General features: G+C 40.8%; 1 protein-coding gene across 1 annotated transcript in view; it reads right to left on the minus strand.

Annotated features, from left to right (window-relative positions):
* The window catches only part of IntS10 (integrator complex subunit 10), a 30,547-nt gene extending 11,645 nt beyond the window's left edge, over positions 1–18,902 (minus strand). Inside the window, exons 1-13 of the mRNA XM_050179008.3 lie at positions 18,714–18,902; positions 16,740–16,807; positions 16,285–16,388; positions 13,575–13,631; positions 12,254–12,336; positions 11,171–11,252; positions 10,410–10,557; positions 8,060–8,345; positions 6,380–6,458; positions 5,733–5,799; positions 4,518–4,551; positions 2,129–2,255; positions 721–803 (exon numbers count right to left, since the gene is read on the minus strand). Of these exons, the coding sequence (XP_050034965.1) occupies positions 721–803; positions 2,129–2,255; positions 4,518–4,551; positions 5,733–5,799; positions 6,380–6,458; positions 8,060–8,345; positions 10,410–10,557; positions 11,171–11,252; positions 12,254–12,336; positions 13,575–13,631; positions 16,285–16,388; positions 16,740–16,807; positions 18,714–18,863 (1,368 nt within the window). The 5' untranslated portion in view covers positions 18,864–18,902. The remainder of the gene's footprint in view (positions 1–720; positions 804–2,128; positions 2,256–4,517; positions 4,552–5,732; positions 5,800–6,379; positions 6,459–8,059; positions 8,346–10,409; positions 10,558–11,170; positions 11,253–12,253; positions 12,337–13,574; positions 13,632–16,284; positions 16,389–16,739; positions 16,808–18,713) is intronic.
* Between the last annotated feature and the right edge of the window lie 34 nt (positions 18,903–18,936).

Consider the following 18,936-nt stretch of genomic DNA (forward strand, 5'->3'; position numbering starts at 1 on the left):
AATAATAATAATAATAATAATAATAGCAATAATAATAATAATAATAATAATAACAATAATAATAATAATAATAATAATCCTTATTGCAAGTTCTTATGTACACGCATTTCTTGCCAGGTGTGCCAAAGCCTTCCAAGGGTCTGTATGGCAGAGACCTGACAGTCACGGCAAAATCACATTGATAGGCTCTTGAGCATAACTTATGTTGCAAAATATATAAACGTCTTCATTTTCAATAACACGTAAAAAACGAATTACCAATGAAGGCATAAAATAGAGCAACAACAACAATAATAATAATAACAATACATGCTGACTCTGAGCATGTACAAACTTGAAAACTTGAAACATGGGGAAGAGAAGGCAGAAAAAAAGGTGCCTGTCCACTGAGGTTGCTTGACATACTGGAAACTCACGCACAACAGCTTCACTCCTTCAAGAGCAACCCACCTCTACAAGAGCAGCGATGTTTTCAAATCATGGATCTATACTCATCTGAAGACAACAGACAGCACAGAACATGAGGCAGTTAGCAGCACATGTCCAAAGTGGCACTTGGGTTTTTTCTAGGACCAACTTCCCCATGGGCACAGCACAAACATATGCTGCCTAATTGTCTCAAGTTTCAACGCTGTGTCACATCTTCTAATGCAAGGGTATCAACGTTAGCTAATGTCTGGCACGCAATTTTTCACCACAAATGACACAGAAAAGACACACCTGGTAGATGAGCGACTCTATAAGAAAGGACTGGAACCAGGGCCACTCCTCCAGATGAATGTGTTGTGACAGCCGGGCCAGTTCTGGAAACAAAACAGCCCTCGTCACAGTCGGCACTTATTTGCAAACCTGAGGACACTATGCTCGAAGCAGACACACTGTAATATGCAACTTATGATGTAGCAGTATGAACAAAAAATTTGTAACCTTAAAGCAGCAATATATAATAACGCCATTAAAAGAAAATTAATATTTGGACAGCGTTAGATATTAGATTAAAGATACAAATTTTCATGAGACAGAATGGTAATGCAGCTATAGCATGTTGTCAATGCACAGCTAAATTTAAAAACTGGAACTATCCAATACTCCCGTTGCAAAGATATATCTATGTTTTAAGACTAAATTTATTCGAGAATATTTGCAGGGGTGTCAGGTGCCCTTCGACCTTACTGTTCAACCAGTATATCAATGCTTCCTGGAGGCTGCTACATGTCCTCAAGTGCTATGTTCGAAAGAATTTCGTTAAAGGGATAGCAAAGACAATCCAGTTAAAATGATAGTGCTCCAAGATGTCCACAACATCACTTTTATTAATAACAGTTTTGAGAGAGCTGGTGACCGCATGGTTACCCGAGAGCGTTGTTATCACATGCACCAAATGCACAAAGACTACTCCACCTAAAGGATGCCGGTGATTTGGTATAGGTAATGCACAAAAAATGAGGACAAAGGGAAGAGACAATAACACGCTTGGCACTATGTGTGTCTGTTTCTTTCCTTTTCCTTTGGTTTTCATGTGCTATCTATACCAAACCATGCTGTATAAGCTCTCCTAAACCAACGTACTGGTGCTGGTGACAATGCTCACTGCTTCTGGACTAGCAAAGGTGTTTGCAGGAATGGAGTACGCATTACAGGATGCTGTGCTTAATTTTTCTCTCAAATATGACTCGTGATGGCACGGTGAGAAAGATTTCATTTATAAATTCAGCATGGCAATTACTGACTAATCAAGCATTGGATGACTGAGATGCAGGACAATGCGACTTACAACTTGACCGGGCCAAGAGAATGGTTTAAACGTCAGAGAAAGCAAACCCTACTAACTGTTATTTTTTTCTGTTGGGGCAAGTATCCTCAGCACCTTATCGCATTACAGCAAATGGGGGGGGCAGTTAAATAAAGCATCGTTCCGACAGGGCAAGGTTCGGGGAAAAAAAAAAACTGTGCATTACACAATTGGGCAAAGTGCAATTGCATATTGTGGGGAATCCTCCAACAATATGCAGCACTGCGGTGTTTGACAAATGTCATTACCCTCCTGCGTTGCATGGATGGTGTGTGGATGGTCTTTAGTATTGAGCGAAAATGCAAAAAAAGAAATGAAGCCATGAAAAGTACTTGCCTTTCTTTAGATACTGCAGAATGGACCAGCAGCGTATAGCCGTAAGGAAGCTCTGTGTCAACACGACCGCTGATTCCGCAGGGACGCACTTGCTCACTGTCAGGGCAGGCGGCTCAGCCTCCTTTCCCTGTGGAAACAACAAAAGCATTCACTGCAGGCGGCAACACGGCCACTTGCTACAAACAAAGATGAAATCCAGTTGTGAGGTTTGACAAAGCAACTGCGGAGCTATAAGGGGCATTGTAAAGGGCTCCGAACCTATTCTGACCACCTGGGGTTCTTTAACGTGCACCTAAATCTAAGCAAACAAGCATGTTTACATTTGACCCCTACGAAATTGAGGCAGCTGTGGCTGGGTATCGAACCTGCAACCTTGTGCTCAGCAGCAGAACCCCATAGTCACTGAGCCCCAACAGCAGGTACCATGTTGACCTGCCAGCAGGAGTCCAATGCTGGCCTTAATGTTCCACGGCAATACACCATTCAGTCTTGTCTTGTCCATGAAGTCACCTTTTGACCTTTTTCTGTGGTGACCTTAGAGCTTGTTAATGTCAAGAAATATTGGCATTTTCATGCCAGTTCATTAAGTGTGGCATGCCAGTAATAGAGCCATACCCTGTCACAAAATTGAATGATCACAAAGCACCCAATAACTCCTAAATGACCTACAGTACCCATTTCCAACTTCATAGTCAAATGCATATCAAGGAATCACATCTCCTTACAATAACATGTTCCTTTCGTACTGTACTGAGATGGTACTCCAGAGCAAGCAGTTTAAGATATGAAACAGATATGAAAAAAAGGGGGAAGGGGGTGCTCTCTAGCAGCCACTGTCGTATTCCTTGGCTGCCTTTTATATATGGTGCGCTCCAGCGTGCATCTCATGCCTCGTGCTGCAAGCTGCGAGATTAGAAAAAGAAAAAAAAATGCTAAAGAAAGAGAGCTTATTCGACTCTTGCCATCCGTCTGAATGGTTTTCAGGTGTTTCACTCGCTGACTCGCACATTGTTGTGGTGGGCCTAACCTTGGTCCCTATAACGTGGTGACCTGGACATAATCCGTCTTCTTCTTCACTGGCTCTGGAGGCAATAGCTGCACCACTACAGGCACATCATTATTACTTATTAAATGCAGCAGCTATTGTTCAAGAAATTCAGTGTAACAGTTGTAATAGATTCTGGTCGAAAAATGTGCTATAAAAAACTGTCTTTGTGTGTGTTCCTCTTCCTTTTTGTTACGAGATTCAATGCATTTTCCATAGCAAATATGCCATACCAATTTGCCCAAATTGCCTTACTTCTTCCCTGATTATGGAAAGAGGGGTCAATACGAGAGAATAAGTGTGGTACAATGCAACCAGTTTGGTACTATATCATCTACTATCAAGTCAAAATGAAATGTAAACATAAGGAGGCAAATCAGAATGCATATACTCTGTTTTCAAATTTACCAAGTTTAAGCTGGTTGAACAAGAGAACAAGAAATCTGGCAGCGCAACTCACACGTTGAATATCACATGGTAACCAGGCAAAAGGCAATAAAACAATTGTAAAAGACTCGAATAAAAGATGACGTTCGCAACAATGACACGTGGTGTATGAGGCCAAAGGACCATAAAAGGTAAAAGTTACGCGATACACAACACCGCTGTAACACTCCATTAGAAACTTAAAGATTAAGATTTTTCATGCAGGCGGCACACCAATGTGCTAAGTTCTAACTAAGGGCTTCTAAAAAGGACACTTCACATTTATACAGTATTTTTGATGGTTCACTGACACATTCCAGGCCCTTCCTTCTAATCTTATTAAAACCATAAAAGATAATCTTCCATTATCTTTTATGGTCCTTTGGCCCTATACACCACGTGTCATTGTCGCGAACGTCCTCTTTTATTCGAGTTTAGTCATCTTTTACAATCGTTTTATCGCCTTTTGCCTGGTTATTATATGATATTCAACAATTTGTGAGTTGCGTTGCCAGATTTGCGCATATATTGTGTGTTTCTATCAATAAAGCACCAGTTGTTAGTAAGCGCTCGTCCCTGTCTCTTCTTGTGTCATCCGTTTGGCGCTTTAGTACTTCAGTAACGTGCACCAACTAGCCCAACAAAAAGTTCTGCTTGAATGACTTAAGATGTTTTGTACTTACTATGCTTATGCAGCAGAAGCACCTAAGTCTGCATAAGCTAAGCAATCACCGAAGGCATTTGCATTAAACACAATCCAATACACAGAGATGAGTTGCCGTAGTAACATTTGACTGGGAGAAGCATGAATAATCCATGCCAGTAAAGAAGCATCCTAATGTTCAGCCTCAGAGAGAAATTTAACAATATTGTTGCCTATTGTCCTTCATTATGCATGGAAGAATGATGAACACATACCTCAGGCTCAACTTTTCTTTTCTTGTGTTTTGGCCTAAAAATAAAAATAAATAACAGCACAGAGCATAAACTTTCTCGAAGCTTAACATCAGCTCCAACAGTAAAATTTTGCAAGGGTAAAAACACAGCACTTTTCTAACAGTCAACAAATAACATTCTATTCTGCCACCTAAAAAAATAAAATCTACAATGACAACTACTACTTAATGACAGATATCTACAAAAACATTGTTCACATTATCAGCTACTACATCCAACTACTATCAAAGTATATAACAATGATTTTTAATCTGTTTTCCATATTCATCACTTCTCATTATTCAACTCATTTCAACATTAAAATTAAAGATTAAATTCTAGGAATTTACGTGCGACAACTAAGATGCGATTATGAGGCAAGCTTCAGTGGGTGACTCCAGGTTAATTATGATCATCAGGGGTTCTTTAACGTGCACCCAATGGAAAACAGCCACTGTGGCTGGGATTTCATACCGTGCCCTTAGGCTTATCAGCGCAATGACAATGCCACTACACCACTATGGCGTGTTCAACTCATTTCAGTGACGAACATAATCAGAAAGCACATTATTAGCATCCCGTACTCGGGAGGGACAGCCCGTGCAATTTGTTCTTTTGGGATGCATACTACCATTTCACGTGAATTTTCTTTGTTCAACATCTATAAACATACAAAATCAGAAACCTGACGGTGTTGTTACCGTCTCTGATCATGGCCACCACTTTTTTACAATGGTTGAGCAATGTGTGCAGTGAGAGATTGGCCTCTTTGTGGAGAATGAGAAAGAATATTTGTCCTACAGTTCCATTCTTTCATTTTGCTGTGTATATATGTCCTCCCGATAAGACTCTGGGCGTTAAGTGTCTAAGTGGTGATGACGACAATGAACATGCTTTTCACCATTTTCTAAAACAAAAGATTATCGAAATATATGTATACTAGGATCTCATCTTCGGCAATTTCTTGCTGCATGTTTCTGACCTGCAGTTAGTGACGCACTTGAAGAAGACGACAAGGCCACTAAGAATTTGAGTGTTGCAACCATGAAGAATGCAGCGCTCAGGAACGCGTCAACTTCTGTTAAATTTTAATTTAGACGCCTCTCACTCTTTTAGGCAGAAACAAAGTTCGTCTGCACTTCATTCATTCATTCATTCATACATTCATTCATTCATTCATTCACGAACTGCACTTACTGTTCAGATGCTGGGCTCACCCACCGCGGCCCCTCTAACAGAATGCACTGGATATCACTGGTAGTACCTGAGGAAGAACACTTGACTTCAGAAGCCCAGGAGAGACAAAGATTTACGCTTATACAGGTGGAGTCAAAAGCAGCTTGAGAAGAAGCTTTATCTCGGGAGCTCCTATCTCAATGCATGGGAGTTGAAAAATTTTCTTTCTCAGTATCCACTGAACTAATTGTGATGGAGTTTATTACATTTCAAAGCAGGAGATAAAAGCCACCATCTGTTGAAAGCAGACCCTTGACAGGGGCTTTAAATATTGTGCACAAGAACTGCAAACAATAAAAAAAAAATCAAAAGGATGAGGTATCCATTTTGATAATGTCGTAACTTTGCAATAAAAACAGGCATCAGAACAGCGTGAACTATCACATCCAATGCAAAAAGAAGGGATATGTTATATCCCTCTCTCCAATAAACCACTAGATTGTGAATAATTGGTTTTGTAAATTTTTATGAGTGAACCAATGATGGAATTGGTCAAGTCACTCCCACATTTGCATTCTTCACTAGCTTACACAATCACTAACTGGCTGAGGATTGATAGATAAATCTATGAAACCAGAGTTCAGCTAATCATCAAAATTTGGCTGTACCTGGGAACCAGGAAGGGTTGATGTTCTTTCCATAGTTGTAGAGTGCATGCAGAAATATCACAATGGTGCAGTAGAAGACCTACAGAAAACAGAGGGAGAAAGAAAACTGAGACGAGTAACAATCTCCTCCTTTATTCTTACAGCGATTCCCATTATAAGCTATTATATTTAAAATCACTGTGCATGCGAAGTAGTATGTTTGTGAAGTCCTTTGTGCACATGTGAGTGCACATAGAAGTACTCATGAAAAATACTCCTGTGCACATCTTTGTGCCAAATCAAGCACTTGTTCCTTCACATCTGCTTTATTCGCTGAATAATTTACACACATACCAGTCCAACATTTTGTCCAGGATAAGAGTGGAAGTTGCAACCCAGCTAAGCAACACAATATGTACCAGAACAAGAAAAACAGCACATTAACAAAGCACACACAGTTGTTGAAAATAGCAACTTAAAGCAATGCTAGAAAACAGCTTTTCAAGTGCTCAATTCACGACATGAACAGAAAGACTGTTCCAATCATATGGTGTTCATTAAAAGATGGGTACTCAGTGCCGTTTGTGGACCCACGAGCACAGCCGTGTCCACTGTCGTCATGACGACTTTCATTAACAGCAGCTAGGAATGAGCGCATCTGCTATGGAAGGATCAGCTTAGCTTGTACCTTTGTGAAGGCTTGCAAGTTCTTGAACCTTAATAAATGTATGTCCTGTTACCACGTAGTCCTTCCCTTCCCTCAGTTAAGCGACACTCAAGTTCAATTTTATTCACTACACAATTTGCTAAATTCAGCAGATTGCCTTCCTTGGCCGTGAAAAGCTAATTTTCATGCAAGGACTCTTCACGAATCCACTGTAAATATAAAGATGAGAAAGGAACTAAATTTGGCCTCTATAAACTGACTACTTTCTTAACCAGTCACAACTTCGAAAGGCTACTGCATATTTTGCAGGCGCTGCACCAACAGAAATAGTTGAGAGGGGGAGTGTGGGAGAGGATGCTGCAACTGGTATTTCAATTCACTTATTGCAGTTCAATTAAAGACATTCAACCTATATTATCTTCCTTTCACTCCTCCATCTGCAGCGAGGCCGACTTTCGGAAACCGGCTGTTATTGTGCAACACATATTGGGTCCTCACCCACTTTTCTTGCTAAAGAAGTCGCTGTGCATTACATTTCTGCATTGTTTAGGTGCTTTAAGGTAATTTCTACGTTAGTTTATTACTTTGGACACTTAGAAAGTGGGCACGCGTTTGATTCAGGGGCGTACAAGAATAGGGAAAATATTGCCAACTGAATCAAAGGTGTGTTTTGGCATTTGTCCTGGATCTTGTTTAATTTGATTCGCTAGATAAATTGATCGATTTTGTCCATCCCATCAGGGTTGAATAAAAGAAAGTCAATTGTATAAGGGCCATATATCTAAGCGCATTATGTGCCTTTTTGTCTGTTTTTTAGACCTGTGCTACCTTGTCAGATTGTGTTTGTTAACCAGCCTTGTCTAATGTAACATCTGTGTTGCCTTGTAATATCGCTTTGTTAACCACTCCTGTTTAATGTCAATATATTATGCTTTCTGTGTTGCAGTGTCTTCTAATACCGTCCAAGGCCTCTGCCCGCATGAACCTTAACAGCCATGCACCCTAGTGCAACCGAGACAACATCTAGACCAAACCTGTTTGTGTGTAGCCACAAGTTCTTCGGGTTCCATAGCAGCAGCCGCAGCAGCGCCTGCTGTGAGGTCGGTCGGGGGTGGTGCCGGCCGTGCTCGCAGCAGGGCACGAATGTGCTGCCAGTGGCTCTCCTGGAGTAGTGGCAGGGGCTCTTGCAGCAGCTCTGACAGCTCCCAGCGCAGGCGCCGCCCAGCACATAGCATAAACGAGAACAGCTGCCGCCACAGCTCAGCCTCCGAAGTACCACTGCCACTTTCGGTGCTGCTGCCTCCTCCAGCACCTTCAAGACTACGAAATAAGTCCCCCACAGTGGCTCAGTGACTATGACATTTTAGTGCTGAGCACGAGGTCATGCATGTTTGATTCCCAACTACCGTGGCTGTATTTCAAACAGGGCAGAATGAAAATCTTAAAAAAGAAAAAAAAGAAAAAAATTGCTCGTGTAGAAAGTTTGCAGTGCACCTTAAAGAACCCCAGATGGTCGAAATTTTTCCAAAGCCCTCCACTATGGCACATCTCATAGCTTGCTCTGCAGTTTCGGGACGTAAACACTATAGGCCGAATGAACAATGCTTTTTGGTCATAAGTGCTATTTGTCATAGGCTCGTCACCTTTATGTCCAACATGACAATTTGCTGGCATTCGCTCTTACGAATAGTTACGAACAGTACGAACATTTTGGGAACATAGGCTGACAATATTAAGATTGTGCAAAATATCATAAGGGTGGACTGGATACGAATAAGTGCTAATTACAGAAAGGATTTATACAGATGATAAAGAGAGGACAGGCAAGAAACTTTAGCTGATGTAATTCTTGCTCGTAGCCTGACTGAAGTAAACACACGGAAATGTGTGGTCAGTAGCCAATCACACTTCATTGAATTACTCACAATTATGCTGTCATCCAATCATCAATACAGCATCAAGTGGCACCTCATAACCTTTCTTTAAATGCACAAACTTAGTGCCGCATAATGCTACTGTCTGTGCTACAGAAGAGGTGCTTCAAACATATTTTAGAGCCCCTTCAAATATTCATACATGCCTTAAGAGGCATGTATGTAAGAGGCTTCCTCTTAAGAGGAAGCTTTAGCTCGAGTGCTCCTATCTAAATACATGTAAAAGGAGAATTCGTTTTTCTCGGCAACCACTGCAACAAATTTGACGAGGTTTGTTGCATTTAAAAGACAAACTTAAAATCTAGTGACTGTTGGTTTCGAATTTTTGAGTTAGGTCGTGAATTTTTTATTAAAAATTGCCAAAAATCGAACATTTTCAAAAAACGAAACTATCAAGTTTACGACTCTGTAACTCAACCACTAAACATGATAATACAATTCTGTGAATTGCATCTAATAGTACATCTAAAGCGGACAAAATTGATGTGTTACACATGAATATCAAAAATATTTAATCATAGGGAAATACAACTTTTGCAAAACCGTTGTAACCGACGTAACAAATTCACGTAAGATGTAAAATGACATATTGAATTTGTCCGCTTTGAATGATCTAATGGATGCCGTTTACAGAACCGTGATATCAGTTCTTGATGCAGAGCTATGAATTTGTAAACTTCGTGCTTCCATTTTTTTCAAACGGTCAAATATTTGAAAATCGATTTAAGGAAATTCAAGCCCTAAATCGAAATTCCGCTTCCAACAGTCACTAGAATTTAACTTTCTCTTTCAAATGCAACAAATTTCATCAAAATCGGTCCAGGGGTTATCTCATAAAAACGTTTTTGCGTTTTACATGTATTTGAATAGGCCGCGTCGGAGTTGGGCCCGAGCTAAAGCTTCCTCTTAAGAGCTCACTGATTTTAATGAATGGCTGAAAACCAGTGCTCATGGTACCACAAATAAACATGTTGAGTGCAAAATGGGCACCAAACTTCAGCTTATTTCTCAAGATCACGAACTAGCTCAAGACCACGTCATATTGCTCATGATATTATGTGATCAATTTGTAGACAAATTGCAGATCCTTACACATTCCTGGAGCCTATGGAGCAAAACTGATAAAACAGCAGCAGCTTGGTTGAAAAACATATACATCACTGTTGTTCTTCCTGGGATGGTAAACAGAAGTGTAGCTGTAAATTTTATCACGAACTGTATTCACGGGACCTGTGGGCCAAGTCTCATTCTTTACCACTACTTTTGTGGCATAAGGCAGCAAAAGTGGGAGGTTCGTGCATGTCTTAATATTGTACACACCGAGATGTGCATACTAAGTGTGCAGCTAAAAAAAGCTTTTGTTGGTTGGCACAAAAGCACACATAAACCACATGCACAACAAAAAACTCAACAAAACATAGCATCATGCAAGGACGTGAGTTTTGTTTACCCTGGCTTCATGAACAGGTCGAGCTTGTTCCTGTTTGGTGCATAAATGAACATTGTGTAGAACTCAATGCATTTATGGATAAGCCTGTATGTCTGCTTGACTGGGAGCTCCACACCCACCTTCAGAACCAGAGGAGCCACATCACATACTGCAAATAGAAAGGTAACAGCTCTGGCTATTTGGAAACTGCCTGAAGGACGCATATGAAGTTTTCCGCAATAGTTATTCAACTTAAGTTATTGTAGAAAAAATGAAAGCAAAACATTGTCATCTGCTTCTGAGCATTCACCTCTGAGGTGAATGACAATTTTTTCCCTTCCATGAAATGCACTCCACCTAGTAGATTTTCACAGAACTGATTTGCCAAAGTAGTAGAAAATTATTCGGATCATCACATAGAAGTTCTGAACACCTTGACAGAGCTAATTACGTTTCTTGGTTAATGACATTTATATTGTTTTTAAAATTAACTGTTTACTAATAGTCTACCTTCAGAAACTTGAGGAGCTTACAGGGAATTACCTCTTCAATGGCTCAGACACACAATGAGACCTGCATTAGTGTAGGCAGTATTCGGTTTAATTTCCCTAATCCATGCGTTTCTCTTGTGGACTAAGCATAGCCATGCTCCAAACAAATGTCAGAAGCACATTATAGTCACCGAAGTCACCAAAGCTACCAAAAGCTGGGTGCTTTCTCCTGGCAGACCCACCAAACAGGCTAATTGTACATCATTACACACAAGCGCACAAACTCCTTACCAAGCAATTTTCTAAACTGGTTCAGCGGCGTTTGGCAATGGCTATGCTTCTCGGCCATTTGTAGTGTGTCAATCAGCTTCACCTGGACAAGAAAATTGCATTTAATTTCACTAGGGTTTGTGCAAGCGAAAAAGCAAATGACTGTTCACTGTTTCTGACACAAGATTGTAACTTCCCTGCTGCGTGCTGAGCAGTAATATTTGACTCGTATGTTCACGTCAGCCTCTATGACAGATCGGCGACATTTCCTAACTATCTTCAAAAAAGTGTTTCAGGGCCCCTTTAGTGTACGAGTGGATGTGACACAAAATTTTAACTAGCAAGCTAGCTAGCTAGCTTTTGATGCCAAAACTAAATATGTGCCACCATTACCGCTTGTGGAAATGACGCAGAACCAAGAACATTGAGAAATCGCGCAGCCCCTGGGCAGGACCTTTGAGACTGAAAATCTCAAAGAGGCCACATTCTGGGACAGGAGTTATATTTCTGAACCATACATGTGATCTGCAAGGGTGGTGCATATTTAAAAGTTGTTAATAAAAAAATTGAAAAAACTACTTGTCCTGCAAATTTGCCAAGATTGCTTTCATAGTATAATCTACTCATTTACATTCAACACTTGATTTGAAGAATAAAGACTTTACACATTTTTTTTATTTAACAAGGTAATTTTGATTCACTTACACATATTTGCAGAGTATAATGCCTTGAAAATCTTAAGGCGACAAAGTTAACGCTACATCTCCCCAAATTTAATTATATTTTCTAAGGAAAATGGGTAAAATAAAGGGGAAATATCGATCTGCCTGGTTTCAGCCGAGGTGACAAATGCCATTGAGCTGTTTAAGAAGGTTTGCTTAGCCAAAGGAGGAATATGAGACATGCTCAACAGCCTTGCATTAGATCAGAAATGTCATGTTATTCACGTGAGTGTTTTAAATGTTTCTGGTTTAACAAAGTTTTCAATTTAATGAAGTAGTTGTCAGGTGCCACTGACTGTCAAATCATTGTTTGAGTTTATTACAAATTGAGCCAAAGTGAAATGTTGTTGCAGTTGGCCTTCAACACTTTCAGAGTACTTACACCATGTTCCACCACCTTCTCAGGAAACTTTCGCAAGAGGAGCAGCATGAGCCTGCAGTGCTCGGCTGTGTCCATGCAATGTTCTGCAATGTACAAGAGAGAAGATAATGGAGCAAACTGTGCACAAAAAACAAGCATAGCTGTAAGTGATATTTATTGTGGGCTATGTAGATATGCTATGGAATTTGCCCACAGGTCTTACATTAGCTGAGGTGACTGTTACTATGAATGATAAAATATGCCAGTACGAGTTGATTTTTTAGAATGCTTTCAGTTGTGTTGTGGCACCTGTCTCTTCTGCTTTTTTAATCTGCACTTTTTTTTTCTACTCGATTGAAACACTGCTTGATATTGAGTAGTATTTAGCCCAAGTCATTCAACATTAGGCAATTGAGGCCAATTGTGACATTAATATTTCCAAGCAATGTTATTGACAGCATCATTCCTAGCATATTTTTCTGAGAAAGTGCATAAAACTTTTTAATTTTCTCACAGAAAAATGAATAAGTGGTTAATGAGAAGCAAAACTGCATTGCACCACCTCCAAAATGAGAGCGCTCTCGACTGCCAGCATTTTCTAGGCCTTTACGATCAGACTGTTATTGTTTTATTTTGTTCCTAAAGTAATGTACGTCTTTAATAAATATTCTGCTTTTGCAGTTGTATGTACACAAACAGTTCAGGCTATTTTTTACGAAGTTAGTAATGTCTTCAAGCAAAAAGCGGGATTTACAAAACTCAACATTTCAGGCCCAGCTCAGCTCCATTGTCACGGGTTAAACAAGTGGCAACTGGGTGCAGCTTTTTTTATTTAACAATTCCCACTTTTTGGTTGGAGACATTATTAATTTCATAATTAATTAGCCTAATCAGACAGGCAATTCTGTCAAATGTTTAGACCCCAGGCTATTTTCGACCTCCAACAAATTAGATCTCCACTTTTTAATGCATCATGGTTATTACAACTGATTCTTAGCAGATTGCTTGCATGTGACGTCATTATTGACGTCATAACCTTGTACATAAGCTTAACAGGAGTGTGTTGGAAAAGTGTGGCAGCTTTTGCCGGCAATGCGGTCTTTAAACATGGCAACTCTGATGATGTGAGTGTGAGCGATTTATTAGATTACAGCTCTTGAACATTTAACCCCATTTAAGAGATGCTGCCTAGCAACTAGTTGTCAGGAAAACATTCATTTACTACGTTCACTGTCATCCCAAAAAGGCCTTTGTTCTTCAGTGATTAGTACTTGCAGTGTGATTTTATGTCCCACATATTGTGTTGGAGAGGCAAAATTCTACAACGGAACTGCTCACTCACCGGCTATAGAAAGTAAGATGTCATGCTGTGAGGCTGTTGGCAGGTGATTAAACATATCTGAAAAGATTATGACAATTATTTTGCAGCTAAATGAAATAATGAAGAAGCTGAGAGGCCCTGCAGCACATGATGAACATGGTAAATAAACTTGCATGGCTGTTAGGTAATACTGCTAATAAAATCTCAGTGAAATATTATTTCTGTACATGCAATAGGGAGCCCCAAATATTTCATTTATTGTACAGCCTTAAAGGCCTGAAGGCATTACATAAGGTGGGGGCAAATACAGCGTAGTACAACTATGTTCGCAAAAGAAATGCACAGGATGAAAAAAATACAGGCATGGTGACAGTAACTATACAAGAGTAGGTGGGTATGTAATTAAAACATTAATACGTTCGTCAAGAATAATATGCAAAATGATGGGAACACACTGATGGCGACTGATTCTACTCCATACTTGGCATCAACTTTTTCTGTAATATTCCACACCTGAACAAATCTTTTCATACCTTACATGTTGGAGTGTCCAATATAAGTTGACGAACCAGTCACAAGCTTTGCTTATACACCATCAGGCGTGACGCATATGAGATGCACCAAATAGCTCGAACCAAAATTATGAGATCTCAAAATTCTGCCCACCATTTTCTTCAAATTTCATAACCTGCACCATTTCTGTTCCTTACTTTCATGCAACAGTGCACGCACAGGCTAGTGGCTACTCTGGCTAAATCAAAAGCATAAAAAAACTATTGGGACAGTGGTGCTACCTGATAGCACAGAACAGCACTACTGCCTCCATTGTGGCTTCTTTCAAGTGGAACGATTGCAAGGTCATGCAAATGCAAAATCATGGCAGGATGTTCAGTACACCATGGCGGGCATTGTTCTGTGCAGGCTCAGTGCACAGTTTTCAGTGAGCTAAGATGCCCTTTAATGGCAGACATATTCCCCTCGCCACCTTTCACAACAAGCATTTGGGCACCTCTAAGGCCACATATGCTCAACAATTGAACCCACAGCAAATGACAACCCACATGAAGTACAAAGACACATTGCGCACTTTATCCCAATTGAACAAAGTGTCTGAAAGTCCGCACTTATTGTGGAGTGGTATTCTGGCAAACATTAGGGTGTGGTACTGGCCCAAATACTCACTTTCCATTTGTACATGTGAAATGATTCCAGTGTTCTGAACGTTAATGCTAGCCCATGAAAAAGTCCCCAGGTGCTGACATCGAGGCAATGTGGTTGGCTGGCAAAGCCGAGACAGAGCAGTTATTGAGCTTTGTCTTGCATGGACACTACGTTCAGTGGTGGAACAGTCATTTCACCTCTCAGCACAGGTCCTGGCACAGGCAAAAAGTCGATTTGGCACAGCAGCAAGCGCTTTTGGTGCAGGGTCTAATGCACGTGTGCTTACTATATAACATGCAAATATTAACTGATATAGTCAATATGTTGTAGAGACGTGTTTGCGCAAGGCTTACCCTGCATGCGCGGCGAGGAAAGTATGCGATGCTTCTCCCCATCACGACACACAAAGGACACTATGGCACGGTTCGTTGATACGGATTTGAGAAGGCACCACAGACAGATCATCAACAAATATGTGTTTATTAACCCAGGATCCAACACAGTGCAACATTCACGGTATGTGGACAAAGGCTCACCACAAGACCGATCGAGTATGTGTGCCTGCACTGAACATGACATCATGCAATATATTCATGTCATGCCATGCACATTAAGGGATTTTTTATTAAGGATCACAAAGATTTTGCGACCAAAAAAAAAAAAAATGCACCAGTGCCCCTGAGCATGCGTGAGATGCAAATACGGCTTTGTGTTTGCGTTGCTGATGCTATTTCACTGAAACAGCGCAGTGACACAAACTCAATGCCAATGTTTTGCATCAATGAACATGGCGGCACACACTGAAGTGGCGGCTCTCGCCGAGTACCCCGTATGCTAATACCACTCTTGACTATGCACGATGATTGATTCTGATTGGAGCGGCTCTTTTTCAAAGCCCCGCTATCACCTATAAACATAAAAAAATTTGCCTTTAATCCTACAATGTGACATCCTCCTGCGGCAAACTCTGCAGTGCCATGCGGGTTCGATGAACACCGAATTAGAGCCCCAGCAAGACGGTACAGCTGCATTACATTGTAAGTCCATCGGAGAAAAATGTGCGAATGACGAACCGGCCGACTCTGACGGGCCGACGGTTTCTCACTATAGAGTGAGAAACTATGGATGGGCTGCAGCTTCCTTCCATGGTGGTGATGATAGCGTGCTGTTGGTTTTAATTTCAGTTTTGCTAGCTGTGAAGCATAGACAGAAGGAGGGTTTTGCTCTTATGCATACTTGGGTGCAGGCTCAGTGCAATTTTCGGCTAATGTTCCGTTTTGGCGCAGGATGGCGCAAAGGCTCGCTTTTGTCGCAGTTTGGCACAGCTGTTCCACCACTGTATCTCTACCAATATGTTACAGGGAGAAGGAAGCATACAAAATAGAGCAAAGAATTTTTCGGCTATCAAGCAGAAGTCAAGGTGGCCAACAGCCCACAAAGGCCACTGCACCGTCAGTGTTGACACATTTCTGGATTTTCTCTTTGTCAATAAACAGCACTGTGGCAGTATACGTGCTATAAGTAACTTTAAAATTAAAGGTGAGAGTGTAGAATGCCCAAATGAAGATACCTCTCAGGACAGCAACTTTGCCATCAAGCGTGTCGGCTCGAAGGGCATTGGCTATCTTGTACACCTCATCCCAGAGACGGTGTTCTGTTGGAAACTTCCTGAACCTAAAATAAAAGAGGAAAGCTCAAATTGTGCTAGAAATACATTAACAGCCGTGATCATTCACAGTCAACCACCATCATAGAGTTTAAAAACACTAATATCTAGACAGAGTAAGAGTGTGCCTTTTGTAAATCTCACAAGCGTATGCTTCCGAATAGTAATCATGTCAAAATGTTGTGCACAGCTGTGTTACTTTCAACTGTTCCTTAAGATAACTAGCCAATGGTAACAGCAACCATAAATTATATTCTAATATATAAGTACTTCTACAAAGAGATAACCTTTCTAAATCTTTTCAAAAATATGTACCAAAAATTACAGCAATTCCCTAAACAGATAAAGGTAAGACATACATTTCCTCCAAGTAGCCCGATGCCTCTTTGATATTTCCACTGTCTGAAGCCAGGCAGTAGGCTTCATACTGTAAGAGACACAGAAAGAAACAAAAACAAGACGTCATGGGGTGTGTCAAAGTGCTTGATGCAGTATGTCCACAATTTAGCACAAATTGTGTGGACACCCTTGTGTTTAACATACATGTAGGCAAGGAAATGCAGCATCCCCTTTTTTGTAATGCAAAGCTACTTTTACAGTGTTCTTGTTCGTCACTTGAGGGGCCTGGTGGGCACACTTATTTTTGTGCATTTACTTTAGCAAATCATTTTCTGCAACAAGCATGATTTACCACAAGCTTTAGTGGCAGACTTAGTTAAAAGTGGCTCACAGTAATGCTTGAGTGAGGCACAGGGGTCTGTACAAGAATTCGTTGCTACATACACTTTCTTTGTGTCCAATTACTGCTTTCCTTTTTCTCTTTCTCGCGCAGGCTGGCATGGTGTCCCTTGTTAAGTGACAATGCCAAGTCATCTCGTTTAGAGCCCTACTTAAGATGCCGACAGAATTACTCACGGTGCCAAAGGGCATTAGTTAATATTGTACTGAGTCTAAAGTCCTAAAATAGGGCCTAATGCACCATATTACTCTATCAGAGGATTACGAAGTTATTTATACAATGCAGAGGTCTTTAAAGTGCCACAATATCTCAGTGCATTTTTCAGTTCTGCAGCTGTGACCTACTGTAGGGCCCTACAGAGTGGACTGTGTAAATGTATGATCCGGTGGTGATCCAAACTTGCACTGAAAGTGCTATGCAAATTCTTCAATGGCAGCACAGCACAAGCCAATGGGTCAGCCAAACAACTCGCATAGCTTAATATTGGTTGGGTTACAGCTCCATGAATGCTTCGTATACAAGTTATCAAGGTTCTATGACACGGATAATTTTCACCACAAAATGGGTGCAAGGCGTCTTCTATTTTAAAAACAAACACTTAAACAATGCAGAAACAAGATGGTATCCTCCAGACCTTGCTAACGATAACAAGCAGATGCAAGAGATTGTTTACCTGTTGTTAGGTATGTAACTAGTGGGGTGAATTTATAGCTGTTGTATACAAACCATAGCCAGATCAATCCTCCTGCTCCAGTTATGTCAAGCATAATTTTAGGCACGAAGTGCCGTAGCTCTTGTTGCAGGAAATGTACTCAGTACTTGGCATCAACATTTTCTTTAATATTCCACTCCTAGGCTAATTTTTTCATGCTCTACATGTTGGAGTCGTCGAATCAGTCGCCAACTTTGCTTAATACAAAATCATGTGTGACGCACACAAGATCCACCAACTAACTCAAAACAAAATTATGAGATTCAATACGTGCTGTTTACTTCCTAATACATGAGGAAGCAAGTTTTTCTCACTTATCAGCACACGAAGAATAACTGACACGTTTGCAGGGCGCCTAAGCACGTAGTCATCGTCATGCGTGCTAGCTGAACTGTCAGTTCTCCGTAGTAACACTGTCATGTTCCGTGACGTGAAGTAGCATAACAGCACCGCTGTTCACTGTATCACTACTGAGAGGACGTCTATGCCAGGTGTTGGCAAGTAAATTAAGAGAAACACAATTGAGCTGTTCTCGCACTTAGATGCCAAGGCGTTAGAGCCAACAAAAGAAAGCTAACAAGCGATTTTTTCAGTGTCCTCAAATTTTGCTTCGCGTCTGGTGTCAGTGTCAAGGCGCTACATCGGTCACGGTTAGCTACAACTCATGCATGCAGTTGACACTGAAAAACCACTCCATGTCTGTGAGCAGCTAATTGCACCCCTTCCAGGGAATCATCGGTCGCGTTCAAAGAGAGCGGCGGCGCATAGGCATCTTGGAGTGCTAAGAGCTTTAACGAACTCATTAACACGACTTGTACGACAGACTTCGTACACTTCGGCCTTGTACCACAATTAAACTGCAAAAAAAACAGCTTTGCTTGCCTGTATTCCGAAATTTTCTGGAAAAAGTGTTTTTGCCGTAAGCATCCAAGACTTCGTAAAATAGGGATCACTTTTCTGGCAGCTCCGTGCCATAGAAATCAAGTATTCTTCGTCTGTTTCGTTTTCCTTCATCTTGCTGCCCGGCGCCATAACAACCTTTAATAAATGTAAAGAAAAGTTGCGAAGAAACCATGAAGAAACCGCTAGTGAAGCCAGCGAAATC

Source organism: Dermacentor andersoni, chromosome 5 (genome assembly GCF_023375885.2).
Source record: "Dermacentor andersoni chromosome 5, qqDerAnde1_hic_scaffold, whole genome shotgun sequence".
Taxonomy (NCBI): Eukaryota; Metazoa; Arthropoda; class Arachnida; order Ixodida; family Ixodidae; genus Dermacentor; species Dermacentor andersoni.